The sequence below is a fragment of the Haemaphysalis longicornis genome, unplaced genomic scaffold, assembly GCF_048455015.1.
Source record: "Haemaphysalis longicornis isolate Haplotype H1 unplaced genomic scaffold, Haemaphysalis longicornis Haplotype H1 scaffold_3, whole genome shotgun sequence".
In the NCBI taxonomy this organism is placed as follows: domain Eukaryota; kingdom Metazoa; phylum Arthropoda; class Arachnida; order Ixodida; family Ixodidae; genus Haemaphysalis; species Haemaphysalis longicornis.
The window spans coordinates 85,886,992-85,914,744 of record NW_027526335.1 but is presented as its reverse complement, the minus strand read 5'-3'; the positions used below and the strand labels follow the sequence as shown (position 1 = coordinate 85,914,744).

General features: G+C 48.7%; 1 protein-coding gene across 1 annotated transcript in view; it reads right to left on the bottom strand.

Moving 5' to 3' along the window:
- LOC144175306 (uncharacterized) overlaps positions 1–27,753 on the bottom strand; it is a 42,800-nt gene that overhangs the window by 3,246 nt on the left and 11,801 nt on the right. The window contains exons 5-14 of the mRNA XM_077704388.1: positions 26,948–27,031; positions 26,771–26,848; positions 25,445–25,525; positions 22,431–22,508; positions 21,521–21,622; positions 18,971–19,351; positions 15,133–15,242; positions 13,075–13,178; positions 9,805–10,088; positions 2,651–2,823 (exon numbers count right to left, since the gene is read on the bottom strand). Of these exons, the coding sequence (XP_077560514.1) occupies positions 2,651–2,823; positions 9,805–10,088; positions 13,075–13,178; positions 15,133–15,242; positions 18,971–19,351; positions 21,521–21,622; positions 22,431–22,508; positions 25,445–25,525; positions 26,771–26,848; positions 26,948–27,031 (1,475 nt within the window). The remainder of the gene's footprint in view (positions 1–2,650; positions 2,824–9,804; positions 10,089–13,074; positions 13,179–15,132; positions 15,243–18,970; positions 19,352–21,520; positions 21,623–22,430; positions 22,509–25,444; positions 25,526–26,770; positions 26,849–26,947; positions 27,032–27,753) is intronic.

The following is a 27,753-nucleotide window of genomic DNA, read 5'->3' as shown; positions in this document are numbered from 1 at the left end:
CAGATGTGTTCGGCTGAGCACTGCGGCGGATATTCGAGTGCCGCTCTCGTAAGCGGTGCAGATGACAATTTTTAATGCAACCCGCCATCGCATCATTAACTCCTTTCTCATTTAAGCCACTATGGTCGGGACTTGGGGACAATTTCGTGCAGCGGTAACAAGCTATCACTCGAGCTACCTGCGCCGGCCTGGGCCACTTCGCGGCCGTGGCCGCCGCCTGCACAGCGACCGTGCGGCTAGCTCAGTGGGCTTTTCGTGCCTCCGGCGCGTTTTCGCATCCAATGGTAATAAACAGTAATAGAAACAGAGTGCCTGGAATCGCTGTAGAACTTTGGTCGCGGCCAGCTGCCCGATTAGCTGACGAAATCACGGCGCCTCCGCCGCCAACGATCGGGTCGTTCGTTCTCGAGAGCAGAAGCTCCGCCCTCCGGCCCTCCGATTGGAGCGGCGAGCCGGGCGAGCCCGCGTAAAACGCCGGTAGTGCGGAAGCGGCAAACACAAACTCGTGACGTGTTTGGATGTTGTTTATTTACAATTGCGCGTGGTCCTCTGCTGGCTGCTCGGTTGCGTTTCGCACACTTCAAAATTGATTTTAAATATGTTCTAGGCTGTATTCGCCGCTGATATTTTGCAGATGATGTATATGTGTTCCCACCAATCTATCTCCGACGTTATCTCGCCTTCAAAATTTTGTGTCAGTGCCCCTTTAAGACCTGTAGAAGATGCTTCACTGTGGGCATACGCGTAGTAAGGGAAAGCCAACTAACTGTTTGCAGGAAGCCACAGATTATTTGGTTCAGTTGGCGAGCGTGCGAAAAACAACCATGTTAAGACCTGTAAAGGATACTTCACTGCCGGCATATGCACAGTAAGGGGAAGCCAACTACTTGAGAACGGGGAGAAAAAGAAAGGAAAGCTAGAAACCTGTATCTGCGTTTCAACATTATCTGATGTGGGACACTTTCAATGTGGTATTTATTCTGAGAAGCTGAGTTTTAAAGCTGCAGCATGTTTAGTGGTTCAGCATGTTTGTAGTTCACCCGAGTATGCAACCCAAATTTAACGGGTCTCTGCGACACTTTCGATAAACGCTATCACTCTTTTTGTCGCGTCTGGAAGCATTGTGAGAGCTTCAGTTATCGCCAGCACGGAGCGGCACTGCGTGACCTGCTTGTCGCAGCAGATTCACCTTCTGTTTCTACTTTGCTTTTGTGGCGATTTTTTTTTAAAAGTGGCCATCGAGTGTGTTTAATGCTGCAACTGAGAGGAAACCGGCAAATTGCAGCTACATCGTTCTAATGACGCATTTCGAGCGCTCGCAGAACACCAAGATTTTGAAAGAGAGAAAAATATTTTGAGCCACTTTCTAAGTTATCTTATGGGCATAGAGAAGTAATTTTGGGCCGAGGTATTTTGTGACCCCTTATAAGTACTGGATGTGTTCATGGACTACGTTCTGAAAGCATTTAAGACTTAGAGAAAAGTTGTGAGAAGTGTTGCAGGGTCCATTTAATATTCTTCGACTATTAAATTTCACGAATCAAATAAGCAGAACTATTTGATGGTATTCTAATTTCAACGAGTTATTTCAGCAACCCTCATTTCTACGCAAAAACTCGCCGATGTAAATCGAGCTCTCCCACAGCACATAGCCGATATATCGGGGGCTGTCTAATAATTTAATCGAGAAGTCGAAGGGGGAACGAACTTTATTAAGGCGAGCCTTAGGTGCTGATGTCTGCGCACATGTTCTATGGGAGTTTCCTCTAGTCCGGGATACCCTGACGTGCGCTGGCTACCCAGGCCCTCTCCACCAGGCTACGCTGGGAGGAGAGGTCCGAGCTAGTCAGCCGTGCCACCCACTGCTCGTACGTAGGTTGGGGATTAGGGGGGAGGGAGGGGGTTTGTTGACAGCACCATACCAGATGGTATATATAGAGTGCTAGGGTGCGGTAATATTAGCAAGAGGCGGGGTTGCGGATGGGGTGCGTGGCATTGAGGAAAGTGTTGCGGGCGTAAAAGTTCGTTTTCAGTCGTCGGAATATGGTGGCTTCGGTTCTGGATAGGTGTGGGCGGGGTTCTGGGTATAGTTATTGGCGCCCGTGCCGGTAGCGGGCGAGCATGTCGCTATATTTTCAGCTTGAGGATGTCATGAGCTTACAAGTAAGTCTTCCGTCTTGAGAAACGGCCTGGTGTGTATGGGCGCAAGCGGCGGAATTGGCCGACTCGCTTCCATTGAGAGATCTTTGCCCAGGTGACCAGACAATGTGTGGTTCTGGAAGTTGTTTAACTTGTCACGGAATAGCCAATGCAGGTAGGGATATTCTTCCGGTGAGAAAATTGCGGCGTGCAAATTGGGAGTCGGCGAGTATAATTGTGTCGAAAAGAAATTAAAATACAAATCACAAAATATGCTTCAGTGCCGTAAAAGGGATGCTGAGGTGGGGTGGCTGTGGCTGTGTGTCTAGCCTATATAAATATGAGATAAAAAAGAAAGCAATAAAAAATCCAATTACACGACTCTCGCATGCGTGTTAGGTTGCTCGTTGAAGTCTGCAACTAATAAAAATGTGCGCACTCAGCTTGAGCTTCACGCCCTCACAAATAAAACTTAAAAAGATTGACTCTGAAGTTTGTCTTGCAACTGTACCTGGCACGCGTCCACTCCACCCTCGGTGATGTTGCCAGCGCAGAGGAAGTCCTGGTCCACACCATGGTGGAATACGGTGTCGTACGTCCCAAGCTTCTTGTAGAGCGGGTCACACTGCTCGTTTCCAATGATCGGTACGTCTGCTTCCTGGAGGTTTGTCTGCAGTTTTCCACCTGTATGAGAAAAGCCAATTGTGCTTCAGCCTTACGAGGTTTTTGACCATGCGTGTGTACACCTTATAAAAAAATTGTCCGCGTATCTCCTTGCTTTACTTCAAATGACGTCAAAGACGATAGTTTTCGGCCATGCAACTTCCTATCCTCTCTTCCCTCCAACCTACACGCTCGTCTTTTCTCCTCTCGCTCCTCACACGAGGATTACAATGGAGGCATATGCAATTTCCGGTAGCTTTAAATAGCATTATCGGGTTGAAAAATCGCATTTTTGATGGCATGGCAAATGCGGTAAGCTCCGTTGCGAGAATTATAGGTGTTGAATTTGTTTTTGCGGGGATTAATTGGATTAGGACATGGGGTAAGGAGAATGATTAGGTCCAGCAGAGGTGTTCATTGCACAAGTAAAAATTAAAAAAAAATTAAATTATTTTAGGCTGATTGCATGTGCTTAAGGTGCCGTTAATAATTACATTGTTATATCGTTGTTTATGTAATAGGTTTAAGTACTATGTACAAGGGTGGAGTTAGATTTGTTCTCTGAGTTTTGCACTAACGTAAAATCTCGAAGTCCCAATATGAGTGTCTTCACGTTCTTGAAAGGGAAGATTGCTGTTATAGTTCTCTTGAAATGCGACTAAGGCGAACTTATGGCGTTATAACATTGGCGAAAACGTGGGGCCGAGATCGCGCAGCGCTCCCTTTCTATCGCTGCGACAATAGGGCGGTTGATTCAAGATGCAGACAGCCAGACCAAAATTTTCGCGTCTAGTTTGCACAAGAAAGATTATCATATTAAAAAAAAATATAGCTAACCTTGCAATAAGTCACGCAAGGCTTGAACCACATCGAAGCTGGAGGATTTTTTTCTTGTAAGCATTAGGTTTGAAATTGTTTATTTACATGTTCCGTCGTCGCTTTTTACTGTGGTTGTCTTCCTCATGCATGTCTGGTGGGCCCGGATCGTTTTGTCCGCAGGCTGTCACATTTATCCCAAAGTGGATCGCATCAGCACGCGCCAGAATTGGCGGCAACCGGCTTCGCGAACTTCGCGTCTGTAGCGCGAGCTGTCTTGTGCTGCCCACTTGAGACGCGGACGCACGTGAGCTGTATTTTTGGTATTTTTGCGATCGCCACGCCCAAGCCTGGACATCAGGCACGTTATCCTCGCTCCTCGTAAAACACGTGCTCAAGTGCCGGTAAACGGGGGATATAACTATGACTCGGAGTTTTTTGATGACGCTGCACACCGCACACATTACGGCCAGCAATAACAGCTTTGCTGTAAAGAAAAGTAGCTTTTTTTACACATTCTCTCGTTGCGGGGGAGTTCATAAAAGCCTCCGTGTATTCGCTGGGCCGAGCTGCGATCAGACCGTATACCGTGTTCTGACGAAGGTGGCGCGTGTATGCATGTATGGGAAGGCAACCAAGAAGTTTAATGCTTCTTTCTGATATATTTTTGCTGTGTGTGCCAATTCAAACGTACTACAGTAGCCGACCGATTTTTCAGACCTGGAGGGGAACGAAAACCTCGGGAAAGTCCGAGATATCCAGAGAGCTCGAATTTTTGGAGTCCTTAAAAACGGTCGGCTACTGTATATTATGTTTAAACATACGACCGTGGGCTCGTTTTCACTCGGTGCGTGTACTCATATTTTGCCTATTAGGGAGATTGTCCAAGATTGCGGCTACCGCCCGCCAGTTAAAAAAAACCAAGAAAATTGCCGAGCGACACATCTGCTTCGCTAATGATATCCCCTTTATTTGCAAGCACGGCCTGTGTGCGCGCGCTATTGCCGCGCTTTACTGAAGAAAAATGTTTTTATTGCAGCGTGCGAATGTTGACTGAATAATTGGGATTTAACGCGCCGAAGCTACACCCTCAGGTGGTTCAAATTAATACGGAACCCTCCACAAAGGCGCGCCTCATAGCCCTCAGGGGGTTGAAATTTATATGGGGTCCTCCACTAACGCGGTCCCCATAGCCCTAAAGGGATCGAAATTTATACGGGGCCCTCCACTAACGCGGTCCCCATAGCCCTTAGGTGGTTGACATTTACACGGGCCCTCCACTAAGGCGTGCCCCATAGCCCTCAGGTGGTTGAAATTTATACGGGGTCCGGGGTCCTACACTAAGGCGTGCTCCATAGCCCTCAGATGGTTGAAATTTATACGGAGCCCTCCACTAAGGCGTGCCCCATAGCCCTCAGGTGGTTGAAATTTATATGGGGTCCTCCACTAACGCGTTCCCCATAGCCCTAAGGGGATCGAAATTTATACGGGGCCTTCCACTAAGGCGCGCCTCATATCCCTTAGGGGGTTGACATTTACACGGGCCCTCCACTAAGGCGTGCCCCATAGCCCTCAGGTGGTTGAAATTTATACGGGGTCCTACACTAAGGCGTGCTCCATAGCCCTCATATGGTTGAAATTTATACGGAGCCCTCTACTAAGGCGTGCCCCATAGCCCTCAGGTGGTTGAAATTTATATGGGGTCCTCCACTAACGCGGTCCCCATAGCCCTAAAGGGATCGAAATTTATACGGGGCCCTCCACTAACGCGGTCCCCATAGCCCTTAGGTGGTTGACATTTACACGGGCCCTCCACTAAGGCGTGCCCCATAGCCCTCAGGTGGTTGAAATTTATACGGGGTCCGGGGTCCTACACTAAGGCGTGCTCCATAGCCCTCAGATGGTTGAAATTTATACGGAGCCCTCCACTAAGGCGTGCCCCATAGCCCTCAGGTGGTTGAAATTTATATGGGGTCCTCCACTAACGCGTTCCCCATAGCCCTAAGGGGATCAAAATTTATACGGGGCCTTCCACTAAGGCGCGCCTCATATCCCTTAGGGGGTTGACATTTACACGGGCCCTCCACTAAGGCGTGCCCCATAGCCCTCAGGTGGTTGAAATTTATACGGGGTCCTACACTAAGGCGTGCTCCATAGCCCTCATATGGTTGAAATTTATACGGAGCCCTCTACTAAGGCGTGCCCCATAGCCCTCAGGTGGTTGAAATTTATACGGGGCCCTCCACTAAGGCGTGCTCCATAGCCCTCAGGTGGTCCAAATTTATACGGGGCCCTTCACTAAGGCGCACCTCATAGCCCTTAGGTGGTTGACATTTATACGGGCCCTCCACTAAGGCGTGCCCCATAGCCTTCAAGTGGTTGAAATTTATGTTGTTGTTAAATCTTTTATTCAAAAAGGGAAGGCCGGAGGCCTTGGAGGGGAGTTGGGAGGGGAGGATTTATGGTTGAAGGGGGCTCGTATGAGTTCGTGGTCTTCGGGAGGCGGCATCAGTTTTCCACAGGACAATTTTTCAGCATTGAATGGTCCATTCACTGGTGTAGGCCATCGCTATATAACTCGCGCTAGACCGCTCTTAGTGGCGAACCGTATTATAAGGTTAAGGGTGTGTTCATCTAATGTGAGGGGATCGATACGGGTTGAGGGATCTGGGTTTGGGGAAGTGAAATTCCGGTATCGAGAGAATTTGGGGCATATCCAGACTAGGTGGTGCAAATCAGCCGTGACGGCTTGCTGACAGTATGGACATTTTGGGTTGATGTGGGGGTAGTACCATTTGCGAATTGTTTCCGGTGAAAATGATGCATCTGTATAGAATTTGTTAATAAATATTTCTTGGGTTCTTGTAAGGGAAGGCCTGTTGGAAACGTGATCCTTCGGCGTAAGTTGCTTGAGGCGGAGTTTCTTTTCGTGTTTGTACCGGTGTATGCAAATGGCGGGGGGTACGCTGATATTTTCGGTCGTGTCCAAGCATTCAGGAAGGTCTGAAGGCTGGGCGACGGCGAGGTCAGCGGAGGATAGGAAAGAGCAAGCCTCCTGCGCAGCTTCGTGGGCTGCCTGATTCCCCAGTGCCGCCAAATCATGGCCAGGAGTCCAGTCTATACGGACTTGAATGCCATACAGTTGTAGGGTCATTGATTGCCGGATAATTTGGTTTACGGAAGGGTGCGTTGAAAATGGTCGTCGAAGTTCTTGAAATGCTTCGTAGCAATCGGTTAATATTCTGATCTTCGTTGGTATAGGTTGATGGTGGCCGTACATCAAGTAGTCAAGAGCATGGGTAATGGCAAGTAGTTCTGCTTCCGTGGGTGTTACAGGAATTTTTGAGTGTCGGGTTCCTATAATGGTTCGGTCATCTGGGGAAACCCAGGCAGTTCCAACATTTGGTGGTGTCAGGCTGGCATCAGTATAAATGTCGATTTCGTCGGGTTGTTTTGTGCTGAATAGCCTCTGACAACGTTTTTGTCTAGGAATGGCCGTTGTGCGGGTGATGGGGTGAGTTGTTGTTGGTTCGGTCAGGAGAGGTCGTTGCCACGGAGGAATAGGTATCGGGAAGTCAGGTAAGGGGATGTGATCTTGCTTATCCCAGGCCGTGAGTATAGCACCTTGATGGGTAAGTTTACGCTTGAAGTTGTATTGGTCGGTTTGCTCTTGAATAATTTTTTCAATTGGTGGAAGGGCAGCCGCAGATTGGAGGTTAGAGATTTTTTTATGGCGTGGTAAGCCAGTGATTGTACGAAGAGTCGCATTGTGAAGGACATTAAGAGCGCGTCGTTGGGTACAATTCAATGTGTAAGATTGGGCTCCATATGTAAGAATACCGACTGCAACGGCGCGGGCAAGTGTCTGCACTGCTTTTTGCTTTGCTCCTCCATGCTTATAGATAGTCTTCGTATGGCATGTTGAGTCGAATTCCATTTCTGTTTTAATTGGTTCAGCCATATAGTCGGGCTACTTTTGTAACCGACGGGGATGCCTAGTAGGCGAATGTGGTCGAGTTTGGCGGGGATAGGTGTGGTGCCAACGCAACGATGATGCAAGGCGGACTAAAGTCAGGAGCTGGGTTGCGGCCAAAAACTGACAGAAATTCGGTTTTATTAGGAGCTAAGGAAAGCCCGCGATCCGGTAGGGTAGATTCAATGCTTTTTACTGCATTTTGCAGGGCCGTAATCATAGTTCGTTCATTCGGGTAGTCCCTTGACTCGGTCCATATTGTGATATCGTCCGCATAAATAGTAAATCTCGCACTAGTGTCTCTTTGAAGGTTCCGGGCGATCCTAGTCATGGCTAGATTAAAGAGTGTGGGACTGAGGATCGAGCCTTGAGGAACTCCTCTGTCGAGGTAGAAGGTACGAGGGGTCCAACCTGGAAATGTTCCTTGAAGCTTGATGGGGTGGGCTTCTGGGAAGTTTCGGACCCATGTCTGTGCTCGTTGGCTAGGAAAGGCCTTAGCAAGTTCATCGAGGATGGCTCTGTGACTGACACAGTCAAAGGCCTTTCGGAGGTCCAGTGCGAGTACATAGTCCGGGAGTCTCGAACAGCTTGAGCGATTAATGACGCGTCGCAGCAGCCATAGGCTGTCGGTAGTGCCGAGATTCGGGCGGAAACCAGTTTGCGCTGGGTGAAGGTATGGTTCGACATACTCGAGGTAGTGCACTATTCGATTGTTAATGAGTCGTTCGATGAGTTTGCATAGGACAGGTGTGAGGGAAATTGGCCGAAGATGGGAAAAATCGTTAGGAGAGGTTTGTTTTTTGTTAGGTTTCGGTATGAGATAGATGAGGGATAGCTTCAGATGTAGAGGTACCTGCCCGGTTTCCCAGGAATCGTTGATTTGTTCCAAGAGTTTATATCGTGCTGGTTCTGGAAGGTTGCGGAGGTGGGTCCATTGTATGCCGTCGTGTCCTGGGGCAGACTTCGGTCTACCTTGGCGAATAGCTGTAGAAAGTTGAGCGATTGTGAAGGGGCTTTCAAGGTCGGAGCACGGTTCCGGGATCGGGAATTCGGGTAGAGGGGGTGGGAGAGTTAGTGATACGTGTGGAAAGAAGCTTTTGAGCAGCAACTCTTCGGTATCCACGGTATTCGTGCTGTTCAGCATGATAGTGCTAATTATTGGAGTCTTACTGCGTTTTTTGTCTCCAAGGCTGCGGTAAAGTTTCCATAAAGAAACATAACCTGGTGTTTTCCCGAGGTTGTGACACAGATTTACCCAGTTGTCGCTTGATAGTACTTTTTGGTATTGGTTAATGACCTTGTACTGATGTCGGATACGTCGGAGTATGTTGTGCCTTTTTCCAGTAGAGCGGTAGAGCTGGGTGAGGTACTGCATTCGTTTCCAAAGGTTGGCGAGGTGATTGTCAAAGGCAGGGGAATCTTCATCGCATGTAATAGTTTCCAATGCAGCAGCAGAGGATTTCCATATAATTGCAGCCACTGCTGCAAGTGATGTAGGGGGATCGTATTGAAGCAGTTGATCTCGGAAGGAAGACCAATTAAGGTGGGTGCACTGTTTCTTGTTCTGCCCGTCCCGGATTCGTTTGCCGCGAAATGTGATGATAATAGGGAAGTGATCACTGCCCCACGTTTTAGAGCAGGGTACCCATGAATTTGTAAGACCTGGCGAGGCCCACGTAAGGTCTGGTGTGGTATCCTTTTGAGATGGATGTAGACCGATGCGGGTTTGGTATATTGTATCATTGATTAGCTAAAGATTTAGGATTTCAGTAAATTCAACTAACTTTGTTCCACGAGCTGAATTTGTTGAGTATCCCCATGCCGTATGATGTGCATTGAAGTACGGCCCTCCACTAAGGCGTGCCCCATAGCCCTCAGGTGGTTGAAATTTATACGGGGTTCTACACTAACGTGTTCTCCATAGCCCTAAGGGGATCGAAATTTATACGGGGCTTTCCACTAAGGCGCGCCTCATATCCCTTAGGGGGTTGACATTTACACGGGCCCTCCACTAAGGCGTGCCCCATAGCCTTCAAGTGTTTGAAATTTATAGGGCCCTCCACTAAGGCGTGCCCCATAGCCCGTGAGCTATGAGGCACACCTTAGTGTAGGGCTCAGTATTAATTCCAACCACCTGAGTATATTTAACGGGCACCGAAATCTTGACACACGGGCGTTTCCGCTTTTCGCCTCTATAAAGCGTGCGGACGTACCGAAGCCGTTGTGACCCCATCCGAGGATGACCCCGCGGTCGATGTCCGGCGCCGCGGCCTCTTCGGGCAGGCAGGCGGCCGGCAGCTGCTGCTCGCTCACGTCGGCATCCTTGTGCAGAAGCAGCAGTGCCAGGTCGGCGTTCTGGCGCTTGCCATTGTACGACGGATGCAGGTGGACCATTTTCACCTTGCGCTCCACTGCCTGCGAGGACGACGCCTTGCCTCGCACGCGGCTCTTGGATATCTCCAGGCTGCCGATGCGCACGAAGAACTCCGTGTTGTTCCTGCAGCGTTGCACGCGCGCGTACGCACCGCTATCACCGTCACACCCTCTTTCGGAGTTAAGCCTTGCTATCCCGTTTTTTGGCCTATCCTATCGAAAGCCTGTTCTGATAGGCATCCAGTGACGAGGGCTGGCCAGACAAGCGGAAACTGGCCTACTGGCGCCATCTTGATATTGCGGCCTCCAGGCAATGACCGAGGTATACGCCCCAATCATATTAAAAGCAAGTTTCCGGATCATTTCAATTATAGACGGCATATCTTGTTCCTAAAGTACTAGGACTGTTCAGACATCCGGCCGCAGCGCCACCGCTCAACCAAAGCTGATCAGCACCACCTCGTTTGGTTTTGCGCCACTTTGACTCGCCATAAAAATTTCTCACCCCCCCCCCCCCCCCGGTGTTCTTTAGATACCCATTAACCCTCACTCCTTGGACGCCCCACGCTTTACCTAATCGCAGTGAAGGACTCGGAAGTGGTTTCACACGTGTAATTTACAACGGCCACGGGTCTGCTTCTCCCTTTTAGGGGCGAAGCCCCTTAGGAGCTCTGGCTGTCGGCGTCGCACGTCGTCGTCGTAATCAGTCTCATGTAGTCACGGTACTGAAACACCGGGACACTCGTTTACGCCTCGCGCCAGAACGCTTTGTGCTCCAAAGACGGGAGGCTTTTACAGCAAATTTGTATACCTCTACCCCCCAACGGTTACATCTCCGTGGGCAAAAACGCCAAGGCACCAATAATGCTCTTAAACACTGCATGCTTCGCCCCTCCCCAGGTTTTATGTTAGTGGAGATGGCCTGGGATTTTTTAACGCGACACCAAGAACACTTTTCCTCTTCCCAGAGGACTCACGACGGGGCCAAGACCCTCCCGATTCTACAGCCCACTTCATCTTTCCCACCCCAAAAGGCCCTCCTTGCCTGAAATAACGGGGTTTGTCTTTATCTCTCTAATTTCAAACATTCATAGTAATCAGCTTCTTCAATGCAGGGGTTCGAGCCCAAGCACCTGCATCGATTGTGGACCACGGGTGAAATAGCGAAAATTGCTTTGCGCCTTAGTTGCCAGCCCGATGAAGACTGAAGCTCAGCTATAGGTTCGCAGTCGCCCTCTATTCACACAACATTGCGTGAAAGTTCTGGGTGGGCTACAAATGCTCTGCACAAGAGTGAAAGCGTCTGCAGAAAAGGCGGACCGAGGAGGGTAAAATACAACTCTCTCCCCTCCCAAATAACCCAGGACCAGACGATCAATGCATCTTATCCACCGATACTTCATGCACAGGAAAACGTTGAGTGACAGCGTGGACCAGCCCCACCCATCCCAGAATCTAAGGCCGCATTTCCTACGCCTCTGCCACATGCACCCCAATCCTGCTGGAATTTCAGGCTATATACACGACTCCCTACTGTGTGCAGCTGCCTCCAATCAAGCCTTGACAACCATCAATCCTCGTACCGACTCTACGCAGGTGATCAATTATCTGAAACTGGTTGCGCAGACTCCCATCATCTGCCAACGAATCCACCAGCTCCACAGCAAAATGCCATCAAAGGTGATTGTGTCATGAGTTCCTGGTCACATCAGTATTGTAGGAAATGAACGGGCTGAAGTTCCTGTCACACAACTGCCCGGCCTCATCATCCCCCGCCCATCTACCAAGTGACCCATGGGCCACACGAATGGCTGCAAAGGAGGATCTTCGACGCCGAACGCATGCTCATACCTCCATGTTCGGTTCTCCTCCCCCTCAACCTTACCAGGATGGAGGAGATTGTATTACGAAGGATCCGGCTGGACGTGGCTCTTACTCCTGCCCGCACGAGTGGATGGAAAGGGGACTACCGAGGGCACGTGAAATGACCAACCCGCTCTGATGAAACGGTTCCGGCAGACCTTCACGACCTATTATGGACATGCCCTGGAACTAAGGACATTCGAAGGAAATGTCTGATGGCAGCAGGCCTAAATTTTTCGGCAAGACACGCATTGCCATCGGTGGCTCCATGGTGCTGACTACCGTTCTTTGCTGGACCATATGCGGGAGGCCAACCTAGTTTCCTGGATATAGATCGGACTCCCGTAATGTCTACCAAGTCTTGAGGCTATTAAATAAGCTTAGCGAGAACACAACAGCAAAGCGTCGTGAGCTGGCCTTTTCTGCATGAAGGAAGAAAGGAAGGAAGGAACAGTACAGGAAAGGCAGGGAGGTTAATCAGGGTACTGTCCGGTTGGCTACCATACTCATGTGGATGGGGATGGGGGAATTGAAATGGAAAGAAAGGACCCCAGTGCATGATAAAAGAAGAATAGGAAGAAAATTAAAAAAGCACGAGACGTGGCCATGGTAACTACAAAGGCAGTACAAAGCACGCACACAAAACAAGAAAATGCGCAAATCTAAGGCGGTACACTGACAAAATTGGAGAACTAAGGACGCTACAATGTAGTAATGTCCCTACAATCGTTCAGATAGGCCCGTGTCCTTCAAACAGCGAAGTAAGGGTTTGCAGCCTTTTCGGCCTGTGACGGACAACACCTTTAGACCCAAAATAGTCTTTGCTGTTAAAGAGATGGTCGTCGAGTCGGCGAAGTGTGGTGGAGAGCTGTTGCCTCAGCGTTGTGAATCTCTCACAATAACACAGAAGGTGTTCAGTGGTCTCTTCGGTGGCGCACACATCACAAGCAGGGCTGCCAATTGTGAGGGAGTAAGCACTGGTGAAGGCAACCCCTAGCCACAGGCGACAAAGTAAGGTGACCTCCGAGCGTGGTTGGTAGGTGGGTGGCGCTGGAAATCGGGGTCGAGCGAGTAAAGACGAGCGTTTGGCAGCTGCTCGTCGAAATTAATCACCCTGCAGCACATAGCCATACACCGTCGCTGTTGAAGCGGCGTCGATTCAAATGGACAAATTGCGCCTTGAAGTCCATCTAACACGCGTTACACTGCGCACTGTATAGCGAATATGTAGCGTATTGTGTACTCACGCCTTGTAAAAGCAGTGTGCTGCAGAGAGGATGACCCGCTTGGTGATCAGCGCTCCACCGCACCAGAAGTTGTCCACCTTGATCTTGTCTCGAAATATTGCAACCTGAGCAGCAACACAGTTCGTGCGTCTCACTAATGGTGGATTCTCCAATTAGGAGGTGCGCTCAGGTAAAAAAATATATAAAGAGAAAAAAAAACAATGCAGATAACACATTTCGGAGTAGGGAAACTTGTATTATACGGAAGTTTCTACGCTGTTATTTTTTTTTTGTTATTCGACACAGAAGGGAGTGACGCGAAGTTTATATTAGAGAAGTTTGAAATTGTTTATAATGCCTCGTTCTCTGCACGAAAACATGCAGTGTCAGAAATGCGGACAGTTGCTTAAAGGGACAGACAACCGATTTTTGTCGAGTATATATTCTCTATCCCAAATGAAAGGGCATCACTTAAAGCACCTTGACGAGAAACGGCTTTGCTGATAACGCTCTAGAACTTTTTAAATCGAATTTTTTGATCTACGAGCCGTATGTGTCCCTCCAAAAAACTAATGCTGGCAACCATGACATAGAGTAGCTCGAACATACTTTTGTCTGTATGCGAAATAAAAAACGATATTTAAAAACTTGTTCCCAGCTAAAAAAGTTTGAATCACAGGCTTTCCTGTTCCTTTATGTGTGTTTTTAATGCAACGGTCTATTTTGCACGAATGCGCCATCTGTTGGGATAGACGATAGGTAGAATCTGGCTTCACGTTGTGGAGGCGCGGGAAGTTCGATTCTCCCCGGGCGCGATGTTTGTTTTTTTTTTTTTTTTGCTGCCGTTGGCGTATTTGGAAACTGGAATCAAATATTTTGGCAGAACAAACGCCGCTGACTTGGACAGAATCGTCAAAGCTTCTTCGCTGGGTCTGTTCACTGAACGCTGCCGTTGATTCTGGGCACGGTGGCTCAGTTAGCCACACTGAGAGCAACCCAGCGGCGGCGGGCGGCGTGTCTTTAGAATTTTCAAAGTAATGTTTAGAAATACATATACTATTTAACCTTGTACAAATACTTGTGTAAAAGGTTTTCAATACGTAAATAAACGTTTCAGCAGTCACCGTAGCTGTTAGGTTTGCAGGTCACGTGACAGGGACTGTCACGTGACCTGCAGGGATTGTAGTGTCAAGTTTCGGCACTACGAACCGCCACCCTTCCGATTTCAGGAAGTTTGCTGCCAAATTAAAATTATTTCCCCCAGTTTGTTTAGAAATTGCTTGTGGTTACTGGGCTATATAAAACGCTGGCTTTCATATGAGCTAGAGAACATATACGCGACAGAAATCGGTTGTCTGTCCCTTTAAGTTGGAAAATGCTCGTCTGGGATATATAGCACAGCACAAGACAACACCAACACAGTGGAGGGGTGACGAAGATGATAGAGAAAGATGGGGGAGGTGAACGTCTTTATTAAAACTTAAATGAAAGCTGTGTAGTGGTTTTCGGTATGCCTTGAGCACTGACCGTGTCCAGGGTTTTTGTTTTAAATGCAGAGCATTTCAGTAACTGACGACGTCACCCGCGTTGACGTCCGTAGTCGTAGTCCGCACCCCTTCCCCTACACTATATAAAAAAAAATACTATCCGGCGCCTGGTTTCGATCCCTTGACCCTGCGGGCGGAACGCAATGTACATGGTGCTCTACCCACTGCGCCACAAAGCCGACACAGAATTGGAGGCTACGAACGCGCCTTATATCCTTGACTCATTCAAACTACGTCAAGAAGCTGCTGATACAACGCATTCACTACCACCAACTCCCCAAACACTAAACGTTAACGCAATACACCCACCCCCTATGCGACGCATTTACTCGAGTCCCCCTCGCGGAGAGATGGGCCCAATTTTTTTTCTTCTCTTTCTTTATGTTGTTTTGCGCTGTATCTAAAAGACGGTATAAGCAGGGTGTTTTCGCAACTTGGACCAAAGATCAAAGCTACAATGTTGCATCTACCATCTTTCAACTGTCATGGAGTCACACGGGAGAACCGCTGAGGTATATGTCATATAACTCACCACGAATGGATAGTCTCCATGCTTGCGGACGCTCCTGCCTCCTAGTACATAGTGTACTGGAAACCTCGGCTTGTCCTTGCTGTCCTTACTTGGGGGATTCCTTCCGCACACTGCGGGACGCCCAATAAAAGAGCATTCGGTCAAGGATAAGCTTTGAGACAAAAACATGGGTAGTGACTTCAAGTTGAACCTCGATTTTACAAAACCTCGATTTTACGGATTTCCCAAAATAACGAACGAATTCGTAATCTCTCCACGAGGTTCTCCATAGGCTCAATGATTTCTTAATTTTGCGAAGTCCACGATTCAATGAACTAATAAGCAGGTCCTGGTGACGCTGTTTAGTTAAGGTTCATCTGTACTGTAAAAATGGATGGTACATGATTCGCCTGCGACTTGTGATTAAAATGTGAAAGGAAAAGGAACGTATACTTTTGCCATCACTAATATGCTCCGCTGACACCTCTTATACCGATGAATTAAAGATTGCTGCACTTTTTTTTTTACTGACACTCTAAAGTTTACAAAAAACAAGGGAGTAAAAGGAAAGGGGATCTGAATGGCTCTATAGGTACAAATAGGAAACCACGAAGTAATCGCTGACAGGCGAGATTTGCTTAAAATAGGGCTGGGTGATTGACTGGTGAACATCTCGATTAATACGTACTGTAATTATTTTAATCACTGCAGTTAATCAGTGAAACTAAAGTGAGCCGAATGAATCAAGAACGTCCTCTTAAAATTTTTGCGTGGGACTGTACACAGAGTGCTAACCCATGTTGCATCGCAAAATGAAGCTTTGGCAGCATGCTCGGAGATTACATTAACAAAGCACTCAAGCTTGCAGTAGTAACAAAAAAGACGAGGTCTCCAATTTCTAAGGGAGTGTCCAACCGTGCACGCATCGAAATTGCGTAAGAGCATTGTTCACATGACCTTCTGACCAATGCTCCTAATAAAAATTGTTGTCTCTCTCTCTCTCTCTCTCTCTCTCTCTCTCTCTCTCTCTCTCTCTCTCTCTCTCTCTCTCTCTCTCTCTCTCTCTCTCTCTCTCTCTCTCGACATTGCATTAGTGCGATACACTGCTTCAGGCACAGGGATCCAGCGAATACTCGGGTCCCACCAATGTCGACAACTACAGGGCCAACTACACACAGAAATAGTGTCAATTACATAATTTTGCCATGTTTCTTGGTCACCTCATTGCCACGCGGTCATCTGGCATATGAAACGATGGTTACGCTAGATGAATCGACCAGTTATCCGATCAAAGTTGGCAGAACAACTGGGTCGAAACTTTTAAGGGTCAGCCAGTACTATAATTTCGTTATAATACTGTCTTTATAACCATCTAGAAATTTTATTTCACCTCGAATATTCACTTATATTTTATTTATCTAATACGTACCCCAGTCCATGATTTTGTCCAAGCAGGTTGTGCCCAGAGAATACAGGCAGGAGAGACGCTATTCTTCATTTGGTAATTTATTCCACTCTAATAATTTTACGTGAAGAAAAAAAAATTACGCCCACCTCCCCTCGCGGGAACCCTGGTGTGATGCGACGCTGAGGGGGGTTCAAGCGCAAGCGGAGAGCAACCGTCTACCGAAAGGCCGCCGGAGAGCGGCACACCGGTTACATGCGCAGCGCGGCCGAAGGAGAGGAGACCGCGGAGAGAGAGAGTACTGCACATGCGCAGCACCACGCGCAGCGCCACCCACCGCCGGAGTGAGAGCGCGCTGGGCCGCACACCCGCAGATTTGAGAGAGTGTGTTCGCTCTCACCTGGGCATGCGCCGGCGCCAGTGCGTCTGCCGCGGCTGTGACGCAACACAATCCACTTTAATCCACTCCAATCCAAATCCAACCCAATCCAATCTAATCCAAGTCAAGCCAAGCCAAGCCAATCCAATCGAATCCAATCGAATCCAATCCAATGCCCCTCGCGAGAGAGTGTTCGCTATCGGAGAGGAGAGGGGGAGAGTGGAAAGGCTGCGGACAACAACGGACGCACGCAGGAAGGACAGGGCCGCCGACAAGAGATGCTCTGAGCGTCGCATCTAAAAAGATTTTCAGCGAGAAGGTATAGTAGAAGATAATCTAATTAGGAGCTACATTATACTGTACTTTCTGTTAAGGAAGGCAGTGTTAAAGAGGAGACACTACTCCCACATGCTGTCCCACGGTAGCTTCCAAGTGACGCCTCTCTTTCTTCCCCTGAAGAAAATGACGAGGAGTGAAGCAAGGAAGACGCCGGAAAGGTTTTTTATTAAAGGTGTTCGCTCTACTGCCACTTACGATGTGGATCCTTCTTACATCGTAGACTCACTCTGACAGAGCAGCGGGGGTTCTTTGCCGGACACCGAAATTCCGGTGTAAGGCAGCAGGTAGGGTAAGAAAGGGCTGTTCAAGGGGCCACCAAGACGAAATCCGACCTTGTTTAATTTCAAAGAACCAAACATTGGTGACTCACTCAGCCCCATTCCAGCCACGAAAGACTTTGCGCTACAGACGTCAGCAATGACGCGATAGAAAGAACACTAGAAACACTGCTATCAGTGTGCCAACTGCACGTTAGCACCTGAACGGACACCGCTGATATCGCGCAGTCATGTTTCTTGGCGGTGGCCCCCCAAAAAATGCACAAAAAAGGTCTCGTGGCGTCATAAACACCCGGCCAGACAGTGGCTGGTGTGTCACCACTTCTTCTGTTTTGTTTGATATCTGGATTATTTGTGTGAAGTTGGCGATATAATTGGCACCATTAATATCGGGACAAAGCAGTCTTTTTACTAAACCAAATGAAGACAAATTACAATTTTGATTAATTAAAAAGTCTGATTTGTCCCGGTAACAACGATGCCAATTTTACCGCTAACCACCCAAAATAATTGCTATAAGAAATTGGCGCAGCTTGCGCCAGTGATGCAAAGACTGGAGAAGCAGCAGAGCTGGGGGTCGACCTAGCTTCTGCCCACGCTGACAGCGGATCCCAGGAGAGAGGGAGCAGCCGAACCCTAGCAGTGCAAAGCCGTTTTGGAAAGCAAAGACCATTAATGTATGCAGTGACAGTAGCAATCGTCATCCCTTTCGTGTCGTCGTCCTCCGACTGCACAGCCGCGCAGGGCAAATCCTTTTGTAGAGCGTCCTCGCCTCGGTAGACCTCCACTTATTCAGCTGGTCCGGTTGCCGTCTTCACGTGTGGATTGAGAAGGGATGGCTTGACAGATTCGTCGTCCTAGTCTTCGGCGCGGCGGACCCGTGGCGCGCCGGTCGCTACACGACGACGACGACGACGAAGGCGGGAGCTCCTCATGTGACGTTAGCCCACGCGCAACCCTGGACGACGCCAAGCGGTCGCCGCGAGGCACGCGATCACGTGCGTGCGGGGGTTTTCTGTTTCCGCCGGACGGATTTGTGTCGGCCTAAACAGCTCTACTGTTAAAACAAACAAATTAAGCAGTGCTGACTTCCCAGCCACGTCCCGGTGATTTCTATGACGTCACTGAATCTTGTTGGTGCTATTAGGGCCTGCCACCTAGCCACTACTTCCGTTTGATTGTGAGTCACTCGAATGCTGACGCGGAGTTAACGCGGAGTCAATTTTGTAGTGCTAGCCCATATTGCGTCTCTTCCGCCCCTATATTACGTCACTTTAGGGCGAAATTTGAAAGTTTTTCAATATTTCTTGCAGCTTTTTTTTTTTTTTGGGGGGGGGGGGGGACGTTTTTCGTGGCTGGAATGAAACAGTAACCGATGGCTAGTTCCTTCAGATTGAACGAGGCTGTGTTTTGTCTTCGTAGTCCCTTTAACGCGAGCAGCATGCGGAATAGTCGTACGTTGCCTGTTCTCCTGCAGCACCGCCAGCATGCGGTCCTTGTCCTCTGCGGACCTCTGGGGCCGGGATTCCCGGCGGCAGCAGATGTGGCCGGCCCCGAGGCACGCGCTGGAGCGCTCTCGACGGCCTTCCGGACACGACGGCTCGGGGACGCAGCGGCCGGGCTGGTGCGACGTCGCCGTCTCGCAATCTGCCCGAGCCGGAAAGCAGTCGTGACAACACAGGGCGGACGCGAGTTGGTCTCTAACGAAGGTGGTTGTTGGTCGCTCGCGTGCGAGAAAAAAAGACGAATGGGTCACGCGTGGCTGAAGCTTTCGCGAAGGCGATGAGTTTCGAAAAAAAGAAAAAGGAACTTGCCTCGTTTTGCGCCACCTTTGAGTTCCTTGGGAGACTTATAGATGGAGTGTGGCCAATGTATATGAAGCTTCCTATACGTTTATGCGGTACCGTATGACTACGCCATTCGTGCGACTACGTCATTGTATCCTATTTTCACTTTCTCCCTCCCAATCGGGTGGCGCGTACCGAACATGACGTCGGCGAACGTGTAGGTTGTTGCGAAATCAGAGTATTCTGGTAACAGCTTTGTGGGAGGTAATGATACCCCTGCGGTTACCGGTTCGCCTCACCTGAACCGGTTTTGTCAAAAACTCTTAGCCGACCACGTGTCTTTGCTGGTCTGGATTGGTACCTTATCTCGCACAGAAGCTTAGAAATTAGAATTTCAGGCCTGAAAGCGACAGGAAATACCACGCTCAGTTTGATGTGCATAATAGCGAAGGACCACCAAAACAGTAAAAATGTACGATTGCCTTTTCTTGAAACGGAACCTTCCTTCACAGAGCTTCCACGGTACTTACCAGGAGAGCTTGCACGTCTTCAAAGATGGCTCTGTTAATAGAAAATTTACTGTTAATACCACTTACTATTATTCGAGAACTTTTACTATTCCTTCTTGGACAGAATGTCTCCAAGTATACCACAGGGGAGACTGTAGTCACCGCGAAGTGTCGTGTCATCACCGACCCGTGCTGTTGCGGGCTTGGCTCATTCCAAGTCTGCTCTGTATAGCGCCTTCTATACCATGCTTTCCTGCAGATACATTCACTGAGCAGCCCTAAATGCCGTCAAAACAGCCGCATGGGAAATGTTTGCCCACTCAAATCAGAAAGCGGGAAACTATTAGCCTTACGGGAGCAATGCGGACTCGCACCGCCCGTGAGTGAACAAGGTGCACTTTGTAGAAGTGTACAAAAAGATTAGAAACAGGTAACAAATAAAAAAAAAACACGTTTTGCTCGTGAGCACACTTTATTTTTCTTCCCAACAACCAACAGTGTCGTAACAGCAGGGTGCTTTCGTACTTTGCTCTATGTAAAAAAGTAACTTAAATTTTCGGACATTTTTTTTATGCATGCCCGGAACAGCGTCGTTTCAGTAACATGATTATGTTTGGCTAAAGCCTGGCGTCAAAAGGTTTGAGGGAGATTATAACCATACAGGAGCCTGACGAATGTTCTGTAATGCCTCACCAACCCAAGGAATCGAACTGTTATTAGCTGACGCTATGCAGACGCTTTGGTTAAGCGTTTACGTAGGATAAAACGAGCCACGTATATAATGCCTGTAACGTCATTTTGCCTGTACAAATGTCGTCCAATGCCTTTCGTTTGTGCGATAAGTGCGTCGTGGGATATTTTTACATCAGGTAACGAAGTCATAGCAGACAGGGCAACTGGCCCTGGTACAGCGCCCGGTACAAGGTACAGTCACGCCAGCCACGGGCGCCATACCAGGCCACCAACTTTCCACATCACAAGAAACTCTGGAGGTCGCCATCTTGGAAGAAACACGTCGTCTCTGAATAGCTTCTGAAGACGCCAAAGCCAACAGTAGAGAAGCTTTTCCTGGGATAGCGAACTCCCGTGACATCGGCAATGCCGCTTGCAACCCACCGTATTTTTGGCCTGCTGTGTTGCAGAAATGGCGGCCATTGCCATATTCGTGCCATATACGAAGGCGCTTCCCTGGAATGAGGGCTACCTATATCATACCGGGGCTGGGTGCGCTGTCTGCCATAGCCGCTCATTGGACCAGCTGTCCAGCTCGGACCTCTCGACCCATCGCATGCTGATAGAAAGTGCACGAGCAGCCAGCAAGGACCAGGGCAGCCCGGACTAGCGGACGCCCCCCACCGGCGCTCTCACCATCCGGCGCCATTAAGCTCGAAATTAAAGCTGTTTATTCTCTCTCTAATTGAAGACCATTCGTACAACAAAAGATGCGCGATTGGTTTCCGCGTGAGGTTTACAAAAGGCCAGCAGAGACGTCTGAAGCGGTAAAGAATCTAAACTGAAGCGGAGAGTGAAATAGTCCGTCGCTCGCCCTCTTCACTTTGGTCACAGCGATGCGTTCGTCGGTGAAACCGAAGGGCGGGGGCCGAAATGTGTCGTTTAGGTAGTCGAGCAGAAAAGCGTATCGAATATCCCGCTGCAGGCGAGCCGGTGAACGCTGTGCGTGATGGGCAGTGTCCCGCGGTGCAGCCCTCAGTTTTTTCCTTGTCTCGGGTCGATTAAGTGGATGTAGGAGTCGTTTTCTCCGGGTTCACACTCGGGCTTGTCAAGGCACGGCGCACCGGGTCCACCTTGCTCCGCTACGTACAGGACAGAAATGCACGGTCACGACTTTTTTTTTTTTTTTTTTTTTTTTTAGAAGCGACCCTTTAGTTACACTGCTAATTCCTACGGGACCCTCGCTTAGTGATGGATTGGAGTTGCACACACGAAGACGGTCTGCTGAGTCAGTACTACATCATTATACCTAGGAAACGCTAGCAGATGGAATATAGCGGAATTCAAAAGTGCATTAAAGCCACATGCATGCGCAGTGTTAGCAACATGGTCGGTGTGTTAGTTTTGTACCGCGGGAAGTTCATCAACGGCGCGCCGGGGGAAAATATCATGCAAAGTATTAGTGAAAGCACCCTGTTGTTAGTTGCTGGAAAGCCAAGTCATCCTGCATATCTAGTTGATTGAGCATTAGACATAGAAGCACGTTTATTTTTCGACAGAAGCCAAGCCAGTGTATCACGCACTGTGTCATGCAGGCTATCATGCGGGCCCCGATAGAGCCAATTTGAGAAAACTACTTATACCAAAGCACCAGCTTAATACTTCCGGCGATTTTGTTAGACAGAATAACACAAAATTTAATAATAATAATAATAATAATAATAATAATAATAATAATAATAATAATAATAATAATAATAATAATAATAATAATAATAATAATAATAATAATAATAATAGTAATGACGACGACGACGACGATGATGATGATGATGACTGTCCTTCAGCTGCTTCATTGCTAGCTGATGACTCAGCTGTGCATTACAAACAAGCCTCTTAGCTCACGGTTTTCGTTTTGTTGATTATATACTTGAACGTGTGCCTTCGTACCTGGAGTGTCGGTACCACCGGCAGGTACCTCTGGCTGCTTGCCTGGTGTGTTGTCTGGCCTTGGCGGCACGACTGGTCCTGGAAACAAAAAAGAAAAAAAAAGTCATTCTAACTAAATGGGCTCTGCGGGGAACTTCCAAATGGGAGGCGGGGTGCCGGATAAAGGCTGCCGTTGTCAAAGCAGTAATGTGAGTGCGGGTTAAGTAGATCAAGGCCACGGGCTTGATCCCGGTCGCGTGGCAGCTGTTATGACGGAAACGAAAAGCGAAAACGCCCGTGTGTGGATATTTCGGGGCGCGTTAAAGATCCCCAGGTGGTCGAAATTAATCCGGAGCCTCCCGCTACGGCGCGCCTCATAGCTCAGGCGCAGCTTCGGCACGTTGAACCCCGTAATCTGAGTGACTTGACTGAAGGGTTTATAACGCGCCGACGCAACGCAGGTGATGAGGCGCGCCGTAGTGGAGGGCTCCGGATTAATTTTGACCGCCTAGGGACCTTTAAAGTGCGCCGAAACCTCGTACACACGGGCGTTTTGCTTTTCGCCTCCATCAGAATGGCGGTCGCCGCGGCCCGGAATCGAACCCGCGTCCTTGGGCTGTGCAGCACAACGCCTTAGCCACTGAGACACCGTGACGGGTATAATTTGAGTGGGGCACGAGGGAGGGAAATCACTGGGAGAGCTCGGCTTGACAGCACGTTTTTTTTTTCGTTTTATTTTTATAATTCCAATTTTAATTTTTAACTCCTTATTTTAAGTAGAATTAGCGTTAAACACGAACGCATGCACGGACGCATGCACGCGCTTAGAAGCACGCACGCACCGTCGCCCTTGTAACACGCTGAACACCTCCGCATCTTTGACACGGCCCATGACCGCATTCGTCTTCGCGGCTCTAAAAGCTTGTTGCAAGCATTCCGCGGGAAATCCCTCCACGAGCACCGAACGGCTTATGTAGGGCGCGTGGGCGACTTTTCTCATTTTTTTTCTTTTCCTGTCAGCGACCTTGTCCGGCAGCTGCATGACCGAACTTCGCCCCGAAGGCTTTCGCGCATACGTGGCCTTCGTTCAGTGCGTCGTCAGCCCCGATACCTTGCGGGAAAGAGCGCTTGCACCTTCTCGGAGACGGCGGGGAATTTCTTGCTCTAACCCTAATTACTTCCGCGCTCGGCAATCACTGTACGGCGGGGAAGGTTCGACTTGTTGCCCCGCTCAAGTTCGCTAACAGCAGCGTTGGGTGAGGTGCTTGCGTGTACGTGAAATGCAAAAAGAAGGCGCGAATTTTTAGCGATATGCTGGAGTTTTTTATGAACAGCCGTCACAGCTCCCGACGAATTTTACTATTTTAGATCTATTTTAGTGTCCCCCGAAATACGGTAGGGGAAGAAAATCAAACCCACGTCAAACATATTGTCGGGCAAATTGTTGCTCACTTCTACTGCAAAAAGTAAAAAAAAAAAAAGACATAAGATAGAAGACGCCGACCACAGGAGAAAATGAATCAATGACGTCTCGGCCTCCCGAGCGGGAGCCTTGTTCACACTAAAAGCTGAGAAAAAACAATGACGTTAGCTTTCTTTCTCAGCTTTTAGTGTGAACAAGGCTCCCGTTCCGGGGACCGAAACGTCATTGATTCATTCTCTGCTGTGGTTGGCGTCTTCTTTACAATGCCTTTTAATGTCATTCCCGACCAGACAAGCGTCCGTCGAAGCCTCGATTTCATCTAAAAAAAGTAGAGCGCGACAAACACAACGACACAGAATAGGCACAATGGTACAAGCGCTCATTTGAGAACAAACGCACGTCATTGCAGTTACTTAAGAGAAGAACGTGCTATAGAATCGCGGAGTCGTGTCGCAGTCGAGGGGAAGTCGAAGGCCCTCGTTAAAGCGCTATCGAAAGCACAGCGGGTTTCCTGAAGGAGTGATAAAAATAATGAGACGGAGGGTTCTGTCAGGCCGCGTTGCTTCTGTTGCATCGGCGTGCGTTGGCGCTTGGTTGCAAGCTTGTTGATACTGACATCATTAACGAGACTTGCGCAAGGGTGCGGGCGGATGCACTGCACAACTCGTGTGTCGGCGATAACGGTTGTCGCGGGAGCTAGAGAGCTTGGCTTCCGTTTTCTGTTCGTTTGTTCAACACATGTTGCTTTGTTAAGAAATGGTAGTCAGACTAGCGCACAAAGGCACGCTGCTCTGATGCAGAAGGGCCGTTTTACACATCATGGGGCCGTAGCTCTTGCTCGTCGCCACCTCTGGTCCCAAAATTCAATCTTCGTAAGCGTCACCGCCCGGCTTGAGTTATCTACAGTCACTTTTATCACGCGTTATGCCACCTACCCCCCCGAAAATCTATGGTAACGGCGGGAGAACAAAACCCGTCAGAAGCGGATTTTGCAGCCGGCCGATTAGGTTACACGTGAGTATAAAAGGAAAGGAGACATCGGCGCACCCTTTACACTACTTTTCTTCCCGTCAATGAAGCGACATTTTAGTACTAGCGCCGCAAAGCGTAGGTTGGCCCCGGGTGGTAACTGGTCAAAAAATTTCCACTTGTCTATGGAAGCTATAACGTGCACTGCAGATAGATTTAAACGGGCCCTGCAACACTCTTTCGAACTTTCTTTTATAAATGTGAGATACTTTCGAAACGCAGTCAACCACCGCATCCAGTGCTTACCAATAAACTAATTCGATCGCCGCTGTAAGGAAAACCGCCACAAAAGCGAAGCAGAAGTGTGAAGACGCATGTATACATGTGAAGAAACAAATCACGCAGTGCCGCTCTGTCTGGTCGGTGGCTATAAATCTTTCGCAGTGCTTTCAGGCGCGAAATAATGAGTGGAACGTTTATCGGCAGCGCTTACAGCATCTCTTTAAGAGGGAAAGTTGTGCGCTCCCACTGGCCTAGTTCAGGGTGCCTATATCTGTCCTTTGTTTATCATCCAGAACACAATATATTCTGTTCTCGATATTTTGTTCTCGGTGGTAAAAGGTCGCGAATGGTGCATCCGTACGCTCACCTCCGCTTCCCGGCTGAGGCGGGGCTGGCCCCGTTCCGGGGGAGTTCCCGTGCGGAGGCCGAGGAGGACTGACGACTGCACGTTGGAAACAAGCATGGTTAAGAATGTAGACCATGGGAAACAGCGCTCGGTGCAAGCGACTAAAGTGTATAACGTAGACAAACTACATCTGCTGAAAAGTCCCCTCTGGTTCGCGATACATTGTATTTTCGTTCGTTGAGACAAAGAGGCATTCGAGGTTTGTCGTTCACTAAGCGAAGGCCGCATGGGCGGGGTATCAGCATCCTTCCTGGCATATTCCGCCGGCACAACGTACTAGTGCGTACGAAGTCCATATGGTGAATAGGAAGGGAATTTCTGTGCGGTTTGTGAATCCTCGAGTAGAAGAAGATAAATAGGCATGTGGTAGAGATGACGACAGGAGACGAGGGTTTGCATACACGCTGCATTTTGTCGTTCGGCCGAATCCGTGTGCATAAAGCTAACCTGCAGGCGTGAGGGGTGTAAACTGCACGTGCGACTCTGCATGCTCGCAACGTATATCTGCTAGGTCACCTTGTTCGAGAGAATGAGATAAAAAAAGAGAGCATCTTTACGTGAGAGCAAATCATGGCCTAAACTCAGCGTGCTTGAGCGAAATAATTCTAATCATATTGCATACACTGACAATTTCGAAGCGCTGTGCATGAAGTTTATGGTCTCTTTACTCCTGTTTCCTGTCAACACGTGACATCATATAGCGCTAAAAAAAGCAAGAGCACGATCGTGCGCTGAAGTCTAGGTCCCGCTCTGCTGCACTCTCCAAACGGCATCGTGCTATCACAATGCTTTTCCACATTTAGCAGTTTCCTTATTGCACTGGTTGAACTATTACATTTCCATGAGCGGGGAGTTGATTTTCCCGATGGCAAGGCGCAGGTAAGTTTTCTCAAGAAAATTTGAAAAAAAAAAAACCTAATCAGCAAAAAAAAAAAACAAATAAATATGAGCTACTGTTTAATATATGCCCGTAGAGGAATGGGTAGGCCAACTTAGGGTGGCACCCTAGCCAAATATACTCGCGTGGTGTCGACAGACTGTTTTGGATTGGATTGAGTTGAATTTTGGAAGGAGTTTGCGCGCATGGAGATGCCGCTGGGCACTTTTAAACTGGTTTCGTGCGCCCGATTGTAACGCGCACACAAATTTGAAGGCTACTTTTAGCAAAAAACGGTGCGCGTTAGAGTCGTTTGAATACGGTAATGCCCTCATTATTTCTTTTTCTTTTTTTACACCACGTAGGTCACCTGCAAAAACAGCAGTGTAGGCATACATACATACCCGGTGGGTAGTTGTCCTGCTTAGGCGGCGTTCCAGAGTGGGGTGGTAGCGGCTGCGAAGGAACGGGGTATGTCGGCCCTGTCGCAGAGGGGAGTGTTCGTTAGGCAAATGGGGAATCAGTGGACGCCGCCCTTCGCCGGGCTGGGGAGATCGCTGCACGCATGCCTGTGTGTATACCTGGCAGATTGCCGTGAGGATTGAATGAGGGCACTCCAAATGTGCCGCCGTGTGGCAGATGCGGTATTGGAGGAATGTACGGCCCTGTGACACAGTCGGGTACAAGTCAGATCGAAAACACAGCCAGCACTGGCGAAGTACTTGACTACACAGTAAAGACGACGAATAACGGTGGCCTATAGTAGGATAATCCTTATCCTCCGGTGTTTTCTGAGGCAAGATACTCTTGGTTAAAAAGGGGAGAGTTCAGAGGTTCGACAACAACCGGAGGCCAAGAGTAAGAAATTGTAGGATGGTTAAACTTTATTTTCAATTTTATCCTTCTGCGATTAATTGGCAAAAGGCAGTAGAGCTGCTGCGTCAGTTTTCGTCACTGCATATTAGGGATTTTACTCGTAGAGACATGACGAGGGCTGTAGATTCCTTGAAACCGCAACTAAGACCTCAATGCTTGTTGGAGCCTCAAAGTGTGAGTCCCACGGACAACTTATAAAGGCTAGATTAAAACATGCGCCCCTGGATTATGCTACACGATTATCTGAATACGCATACACTCTTGAGGCCAGTGATAGTGAACACGCGAGTTGCTATCGCTACGCACTAACAAACGGCCCACGAGAGATGGCCATGACACCAGATTAGGCGTGGTAAACCAGTGAAGCGTTGTCCTGCATGCGTCCGTGCAGAATATTTCGATGTCGCTGGCAGAGGGAAGCGGCAGCCGCTCATTTGTTCTCCGCAAAAGTTCGCTGGTTTCACGTTTTTCTATAAAAGCCACACTATGTCTACTCGCGCCTTGAGCGTTG